At 38.2% G+C, this 10,136-nt stretch overlaps 1 protein-coding gene across 1 annotated transcript; it reads right to left on the bottom strand.

The window, feature by feature from the left end:
* Positions 1 to 240: 240 nt before the first annotated feature.
* On the bottom strand, positions 241 to 5,789 carry foxa1.S (forkhead box A1 S homeolog). Its single transcript, NM_001086594.1, is given in 2 exon segments — positions 241 to 1,567; positions 5,586 to 5,789. Coding segments are annotated over 2 exon segments (1,284 nt in total). The 5' UTR covers positions 5,658 to 5,789; the 3' UTR covers positions 241 to 355.
* Between the last annotated feature and the right edge of the window lie 4,347 nt (positions 5,790 to 10,136).

The raw sequence follows: 10,136 nt of genomic DNA, 5'->3' as shown, positions 1-10,136 counted from the left end.
AACAAAAATATTGTGAATTTCTTCATTTTTTTTTGTTTGACTGCGAGAAAACTCACTTGTAAACGTGTCTTGGGGGGAAATGATAAGACATATGACAATATATACAGAATAAAACAGTTTAAATACACCCCCAATGCAGCTCAGTTGACCTCCTGGTTTATATTCTATTTGGAAGATCCCAAAAACCTGTAGTTTAGATTTTTTGCTCCTTGTTTTGTGTTTTTTTCCCTTTTTTTTTTCTTGTTTAAAATAACATATTTGAACCCCTTATTTATATGGAGACTTTATTCAGGTAACAGTCTTGATGTGAAGAAATCAAAGGCCACCCAATGTTCCCAGGAGAATGTTGCTGGTCCTAGGAGGTGTTTAGGACAGGCCTGGAATACACCCCTTGGTAGTATGTGGGTTCCAGGGCTGAAGGTTCAATGGTCCCTCTCCCAGTCATAGAGGGGCTCCCCAAAGGCATTCCTTGGAGCCCCCCACCATAAGAGGAATACTGCTGGAGAGCCTGCTCATAGGCTTTGAAGTCCAGTTTGTGCTGTTGCTCTGAGGATGACATTAAATTGTTAATGGAGAATGGGTGGTTGAAGGAATAATGGGGGTCTCCCTTGAGGTGAATATGGGTTTCATGGGCCAATGAGTGAGTAGAATGGTTCTGGTGAGAAGAAAGAGGAGAAGGACCAGCTGCTACTTGAGGTTTCATCTCCCCATTAGAACCGTTGTGTTCCAAGGCTTGAGGGCTACTGGAAGGGTTGGACATGGAGGAACTGCTGTCCATCTGGCTGGACTTGCCATGGACCCGGTGCAATGGAGACGATGGACCAGAATGATCTTTCCTGCCATCTTGGTTGCCTTTCCCCCCTTGCGTTTTCTCGCATTTAAATCGCTTCTGCCTGCGGAGGTAACAGCCATTCTCAAACATGTTCCCAGAATCGGGGTGCAAAGTCCAGTAAGAGCCTTTGCCCGGCTTGTCTGGGGACCTGGAGACCTTAATAAAGCAGTCGTTGAAGGACAGGGAGTGCCTGATGGAGTTCTGCCAGCGCTGCTGGTTTTGCCGGTAGTAGGGAAACAGGTCCATGATCCACTGGTAGATCTCGCTCAGAGTCAGCATTTTACTGGGCGCCTGCTGAATGGCCATGGTGATCAGAGAGATGTACGAATAAGGGGGTTTCGCGTGGGGGTAACTTCTCCGGAACGTTTTGCTGTCCCTTGTCCTGTTAATATTGGTCGCCCCGTAGCCCATGGGGCTCATGCCCGAGTTCATGCTGGAATAGGACAAAGAGTTCATTGAGGCTTGTTGGGCTGATTGGATGGCGTTCATATTAGAGGGGCTCAGAGCGCTGCCCATAGAGGGGACTCCAGACCCCATTCCATTCATTGCACCGGCTGATCCCATTCCAGACATTCCACTGGGGCTCAGTCCCGCTCCCAGGCCGGAGTTGCCATAGGGCATATTAAATGAGCCTGATGTGATGTTACTGCCGGAGCTCATGGGATTCATAGTCATGTAAGTGTTCATAGTGGCCAAGCCCTGGGGCATGTTACTGACCGGCACTGAAGAATAGCCCTGAAAGCACAAAAGTACAAAGAGTCAGCTCAGAGCGCAACAAACATTCAATAAACAGCGAATATTAGCGTTTAACTCTCTACCCTGCGCCTGTTATTGCACATCCCCCACATACTGCACTTCTTTTGCCCTCAGTCCCCATGTCCCCCACGTCTCACACCTTATTTACTCACAGTCTGCGCAAAGCGCTTGTCGCTAAATATCCAAAGACATCAATAAATATTGCGATGGAATAACTTTAGCGCCGTGTGATTATTTCTGTAGATATTGTCCTGTATTTAGTAAATCTTTCCCCACCTCTCTATACACTGGCTCCTCAGATATTCCATGGGAAACTGGTTTTGTTGGAGCAAAGTGCTGGGAATGTTCCCTAATTCCTGTCAACTAAATAAATCCTATTGTCACTTTGTCATTATTTGTACCTTCTCCCCAGTCCTCTGGTTCCCATGAAATTCTCATATTGGTTAAAGGTGAAGTCACTGTAATGATATATGTTGTGTGTGTGTATTTACATGTCACATATTATACACACACACACACATATATATAATATATGAATTTCAGACAGATCTTGCCCCAATTGAAGTTTATATACAAATCTTGAACCAAGTGACATTTATATTTTGGTCTTGCCCAAAATTCTATTAACATAAAGACCTTGCCTAAAATTCTATTTCTACACAGATCTTGCCCAAAATTAAATGAATATAAAGCTTTTGTGCCAAGTTATATTTATATACAGATCTTGCCCCAAATTCTATTTATAAATTCTATTTATATACAGATCTTGCCCCAAATTCTATTTATAAATTCTATTTATATACAGATCTTGCCCCTAATTCTATTTATATACAGATCTTGCCCCTAATTCTATTTATATACAGATCTTTCCCAAAATTCTATTTATATACAGATTTTGAGCAAAATTAAATGAATATAAAGCTTTTGTGCTTTTGTTATATTTATATACAGATCTTAGCCCAAATTCTACTTGTATACAGATTTTCCCAAAATTCTATTTATATAAAGATCTTGCGCCAAATTCTATTTATATACAGATCTTGCCCAAAATTCTATTTATATACAGATCTTGCCCAAAATTAAATGAATATAAAGCTTTTGTGCCAAGTTATATTTATATACAGATCTTGTCCCAAATTCTACTTATATACAGATTTTGCCCAAAATGAAATGAATATAAAGCTTTTGTGCAAAGTAAAATTTATATATAGATTTTGCCCCAAATTCTATTTATATACAGATCTTTCAACTAATTCTATTTATATACAGATCTTGCCCAAAATGAAATGAATATAAAGCTTTTGTGCAAAGTAAAATTTATAGATAGATTTTGCCCCAAATTCTATTTGTATACAGATCTTGCCCAAAATGAAATTTATATAAAACTTTTGTGCCAAGTTAAATTTATATACAGATCTTGCCCAAAATTCTATTAACATAAAGACCTTGCCCAAAACTCTATTTACATACAGATCTGTCCCAAAATTCTATTTATATACAGATCTTGCCCCAAGCTGATATATTTCCAGACTCAGACGCATTTAGTTCGGGTTGAGCAGCGCAGTGATAGTAATTGCGCAACAGCATTTAAAAGGCGTTAATTGTCCGTCTAATGTTGTGGGTCACTTATAAGTCTCGGGTGATTTTTATATGTAATTTGATTGTTTGCAGGAGAAGTATCTCTATGTTAGGCGACACTATGTACCTCTATAAAAAGACACAATTAAAGGAAAGTAAATAAAAAGGATCCTATGTGACAAACTCACTGGGATTGATACATCCCCAAACCTCTATGCGCTATTTCTAAAAAGTAATCCATTTATCAGAAATGGGAATAGACACGAGTTTTGCCTTTCTTGTGTATTTTAATGGATTTTAAATTGGTAATTGACAGCCTTAAATGAGTGTAAAACATCCCCCCTCCCCTCCTGTAGCCCTGGGCTTCTTGCAGGCGCTAAATAAGATTTCAGGTACAAATCAGCGCTAATGTTTCCCTGTGTATCTAATTCCCCAGCAGCTGTGATACAATCACATCTCCATATAATGTCACAGACTAAATGACTTTAGCGCCTCATTGTTCAGATTTATGTAGAAAACAATGGGACACTTTAAGTGCAGATGTACAAGTTTAATACCAATTGTTCAATTCGGTGTCAATTTGGATCTAGAATTTCCCATTGTATTGCACTGGATAAGAATTCTATTCAGGTTTCAGACTCTCTGCTTACAGGCCTGTAGTTGTCTTATTAACTCTAGTTACCAACAGAATGGGATCTTATATCATCATATGATGTTTCCCTATAGAACTTTTACACTACTTATTTGGAAATAGATTCTATAAAATAGATGAGGAGAGGTAAATAAATACTGTGCATGTGTGCGAATATATTATATCAACACAAACTGTATATAAGTGTTTGATATTATGATAGATGGGACAGCTAAGGTTCAGGTTAAAGGGCAAGTAAACCCAAAAAAACTATTTTTAGCCCAATAAGAGAAAATATAATTTTCAGCAACTTTCCAATATTTATATATATATATATATTAAACATTACAAATGTGTAATGTATAGAGCAAAGTTGCTTAGAATTATAGAAGATTTCGTTAAACAAATGTTTATTTTTGGGTTGACATCCAGTTAAACTTCGCCGGTGAGAGAAGTGAACCAGCCCAGAGAGATTTACAATTTGCACCTGAAGGATCAGAGATCAGAGAGATCAGTCTGAGTAATATTAAGATTATTATCGAGGCATCTCAGGTATCAGTAGAACCAAACCGAGAAGTTCCCTGACAATAAGGAGAGCCAAGGAATACAATGTGGATTTAATTGGATTACATGGTGTAAATTCATGCAGAAAAGAAGGAAGTGCGAGTCCTTGTGACAGAGAGACTGGGTTGTGACTTTGTGTTAGTGTGTGTTAGTGTATGACTTTGTGTTAGTGTGTGTTTGTGTTAGTGTATGACTGTGTGTTAGTGTATGTGTTAGTGTATGACTGTGTGTTAGTGTGTGTTTGTGTTAGTGTATGACTATGTGTTAGTGTGTGTTTGTGTTAGCGTATGACTGTGTGTTAGTGTGTGTGTTAGTGTATGACTGTGTGTTAGTGTGTGTGTTAGTGTATGACTGTGTGTTAGTGTATGACTGTGTGTTAGTGTGTGTTTTAGTGTATGACTGTGTGTTAGTGTGTGTGTTAGTGTATGACTGTGTTAATCCGTGTTACTTCCTCTCCTCACCGATCAACAGGTTCCACGGGGTTCAGGGAATATTTGTAGTTCTATAGAAATGATTTCAGTTCCTCAATAAAAAGAAAATACTACGAGGCTGATCAGGTTTGGGGGATGTGTTTATAATGAGGTTGAAAGGAGGGATTTGACATTTCAGCCTTTACTGGTCTTTATTTTAGTGAGAATGAGAAATGTCCCCTTTTCTTACAGTGTCAGAGGGGAGAGACATTAAGGGGCCACCACTAAGAGCTGTGAGAATTGAAACCTCTAGGGGACAAACTTTCAGTTACTCTCTGTTACTCTCTGTTATTCTTACCCAGTGGAACTGATTCCAACTCTCACTTTCTCCCCAGCCTCAGGGTTCAGTAAGTCAGCAGTAGCTCCTAACATTAACACCTGACACTAACTCCTGACTCTAAAAAGTTCTGACACTTACTCCTGAGTCGTGACACTAACTCTTTACACTAACTCCTGAGTCGTGACACTAACTCCTGACACTAACTCTTAACACTAACTCCTGACAATAACTCTTGATACTAACTCCTGAGTCTTGACTCTAACTCCTGCCACTAACACCTGACACTAACTCCTGACACTAACTCCTAACACTAACACCTGACACTAACTCCTGAGTCCTGACTCTAACTCCTGCCACTAGCCAGGGCTGCTTTTCCCGTTTGGGCGACTCGTCACAAGTAACAGCTGCTGATCAGCCCCCGGCCCGGCCCTACTCGCCACTCACTGGAATTAGCGCGGACATTTCTTCTCTTACCTCCTGGGCGTCCTGGTAATAGTTGCTCCAATCTGTCGTCTCATGTCCTTCCATTTTTACTATTCCTAACATATTCCTGGATCGCAAGTGCCCGAGAGAAACATTCAGCCCGCGAGTCGTTCGAGTGACAGAGAAGAGGCAGCACCGTGCGTCGGCAGTTTGTCGCTGGCAGTTTGTCGCTGGCAGTTTAGCAGAAGAGTCCCCGGAGCTGTGGCTGGAGGTTCAGTCTCAGGGCAGAGCTGATGTGGATCTGGCGGCTGCAAAGGGACTTCCCTCCTTCCCCCAACTCTCCTCCTCTTCTCTCCTCCCTCCTCAACTCTTTGCCTCTATTCGCTACTGCAGCAAACTGCCACTTACACCTGCCTCGCACCCACTGCCAGCACAGGTGGACTAGTGACCCCGCCCCCATGAGAGCGCAGCAATGCAAGCCCCTCCCCTCACACCCAGGGGCGATTACCTGCTGCCACTTAGCGACCTGGAGCAACTGAGCGCAAACCTACACCCAGTCCTGCATCAACTTCTCCCCAAGCAGCGACACAGAAATCATGTGAGAAAAGGAAAGAAAAAGCAAATCTAATAACAATTGTATATATTTGTATAAATAACTGTATATAATAATTGTATATAATATAGTGAATAAAGTAGCCCCTCTTGTAAATTATAAGGATATTAGAAGTTACCGAGGAGTTTCATGACTATATAAAACTCATGTTTTTATACAGGTCATGGAACTCCGAGGTAACTTCTAATATCCTCATATTTTACAACTGGGGGTACTTTATTTATTATAATACATACAGTGAGTCATGTGACAGAAATGACATCACTACTCACCGTTTATAACTGATGACATCAGAACTCACCGTTTATAAGGATATAATTTACAGGATATTCATGGCTTTTGTGTATTATAACTGTATAAAATACCTGTATATAATAACTGCATATAATACCTGTATATTATAACTGTATATAATAACTGTATATAATAACTGTATATATAATCTACCTGTGTCTCTGCTAATGGCTAAATATTTAACAACACAGCGCTGAGATGTCAACGGTTTTGATGAGTTTTTTTGCCAAGTTTTTTAAACTTCTGGCTTTTTTTTTCAATTTTAATTTATTTATATGAAACTGTTGAATTCAACACAAATGGAATATAACCCTAATTATAAATAGAATAATATATATTAGAAGTCTCCACAAGTCTCCATGAATAAGCTGATAATACACTAATACACAGCTCATGGTGGAACTAACCCTAACCCTAATATAACTAATAACTAACTCTAATTAACAATATAATAACCCTTACCCTAATATACTATATAATATCATTAACCCTAATATACTATATAATAACACTAACCCTAATATACTATATAATATCATTAACCCTAATATACTATATAATATCATTAACCCTTATATACTATATAATAACACTAACCCTAATATACTATATAATAACACTAGCCCTAATATACTATATAATAATATATAACTATATAACTATATAATAACCCTAACCCTAATATACTGTATAATAATATATAACTATATAACTATATAATAACCCTAACCCTAATATACTATATAATATCATTAACCCTAATATACTATATAATAACACTAACCCTAAAACACTATATAATATCATTAACCCTAATATACTATATGATAACACTAACCCTAATATACTATATAATAACACTAGCCTTAATATACTATATAATAATATATAACTATATAACTATATAATAACACTAACCCTAATATACTAGATAATATCATTAACCCTAATATACTATATAATAACACTAACCCTAATATACTATATAATATCATTAACCCTAATATACTATATAATATCATTAACCCTAATATACTATATAATATCATTAACCCTAATATACTATATAATAACACTAACCCTAATTTACGAAATAATAACACTAACTCTAATATACTTCACATTTACACTATGTTATTTTTTATACTGCAAGTAACACAACAGACATTACTAAGATATAACTGATGGCATCATTAACATTGATAACAAGTCTATATATTTTAAAATATACACATGTTGTTTGTGTAATTCAGCTGCTCCTGGTTTAATGACCATTGTGTTGCTATAAGGGAACAACAAAGATTGTATCACTGAATTACAATATTCAGTTGTGTCTCCTCAATGCAAAGCCCCAAACTGTTCCCAATCTCTGGAATGTCAGTGTAGTAAATAAATCGCTGCCAGACCTCAGGTTGGATCCAATGGGGAAGCCCTGGAACAGTTTTGCATATTTAGACATTAATTGCAACGTTTGTTGTATAAACTTCAGCGGCAAATGCAAATTTGTTTTTTTTTCCTACTCAGTGAGGCCGTTAAAGGTTTAATATTATATCCAACAGCTGTAAAATATAGACTTATGATACAAAAATATTATGGTACAGACACATGCTCCCAATCCACTTTAAGCACATCCATTTATATATATATATATATATATCTACTGTATATGTGGGAACATTTACACCTAAACGGAACATTTGGAAACACATAATTAAAAGTTGACGTTATTTTCCCACTTGCAATGACCCCCAAAATTAAACATGCCAATAAAAACACCAAATGACACTGTTTGAAACTGTCAGGATACACATAGAGATACAATACATACAGTACATACAGTACATAAAAGTACAACACATGTATCCGCAGCTAAATGACAACCACATACAGAAAATGACAAACACACTGACAGTCAGGTGATACAACAAGTAAATATAGCAACGTACTCTACCAGTGATATACACACAGGTACATATAGTAACATAAACACTGCCAGGCAGGTAATACACAGCAACATACACACTGCCCACAATCCAGTAAAGTGATACAGGTACACATAGTAACATACTCACTGGTAGTTAGGTAATACACACAGGTACATATAGTAACATACTCACTGGCACTCAGGTAATACACACAGGTACATATAGCAACATACTCACTGGCAGTCAGGTAATACACACAGGTAGTAATGCGTGAATAAATTCGCCAGGGGGGAATTATTGGCGAATTTCCGCTTTTCGGAAATGTCGCTTGTGTCACAACCGTCGCGCGTCAACACTATTTGGACGCCCATTGACTTTAACGCCGGCGTCAAAATTGACACAAGCATCAGAATTGATGCGGGCGTCAAAATTTGAGTTTTGTGAATTTTTCGGCATTTTACGAATTTTTCGGTGAAACAGGAGAAATTCGTCCATCACTACACAGAGGTACATATAGCAATATACTCACTGCCAGTCAGGTAATACACACAGGTACATATAGTAACATTCTCACTGGCAGTCAGGTAATACACACAGGTACATATAGTAACATACTCACTGGCATTCAGGTAATACACGCAGGTACATATAGTAACATACTCACTGGCATTCAGGTAATACACGCAGGTACATATAGTAACATACTCACTGGCATTCAGGTAATACACGCAGGTACATATAGTAACATACTCACTGGCATTCAGGTAATACACGCAGGTACATATAGTAACATACTCACTGGCATTCAGGTAATACACGCAGGTACATATAGTAACATACTCACTGGCATTCAGGTAATACACGCAGGTACATATAGTAACATACTCACTGGCATTCAGGTAATACACGCAGGTACATATAGTAACATACTCACTGGCATTCAGGTAATACACGCAGGTACATATAGTAACATACTCACTGGCATTCAGGTAATACACACAGGTACATATAGTAACATATACTCTGGTGTATTTATTCCAAATATCTGCTGTAAAAGAGGTTTCACGTGTTTGCTCAATATTCTTCCTATTCCATATGTGTATACTGTACATAGGAGTAATGCAGTAGCCAATGAGTCCCTCGTGTAATATATACAGTAACTAATACCAATATTACAGATCTCACAGCATTCCTCCCTACAGTCAGTAATATATAAATATCCTGCCTAGAAGAGAGAAGAATCTTGTTAGACTTCTTAGAGTCATTTGGATTTGTACATCAGAGGAGCCGATAAAAACAGCAGTTAAATATTAACTAGATGGGAACTATCAGCCATTAACCCATTCCCTCAAATGTTCAGGGTCTAATACTCCCAGGGGTTTCTGTGCAGCCCTGAGTCCATGCGCAAAGTGGTTAATTGCATCAAATTCCCATTATATGAATATAAGTAAATTGCCTCGTGTTATTACTCAGTATGGGACTGACGCAGAAAGGGTATTTTATAGGGATTATAAATCCATATGGAACAGCAGGATCACCATCAGAAATCATGGGGCCCCTTACAGCAACATTTTCTGGCCCCCTGGTCCCGGTCTGTCCCAGATTCCGCCACCAAGCCCCACCCCAGATCCCACCCCCACACAGTTGCTCTTTTTGAATTCGAATTTCGACGTTTTTCAAATCCAAAATTCGACCCTTGATAAATCTGCCCCTAAGTAACCCTCTTAGCTCTGTAGAGAATTTGAGAGTTTATACTTAGTAACTTGTACA

This window comes from Xenopus laevis, chromosome 8S, assembly GCF_017654675.1.
Source record: "Xenopus laevis strain J_2021 chromosome 8S, Xenopus_laevis_v10.1, whole genome shotgun sequence".
In the NCBI taxonomy this organism is placed as follows: Eukaryota; Metazoa; Chordata; class Amphibia; order Anura; family Pipidae; genus Xenopus; species Xenopus laevis.
This window is presented reverse-complemented; position numbering and strand designations above follow the sequence as displayed.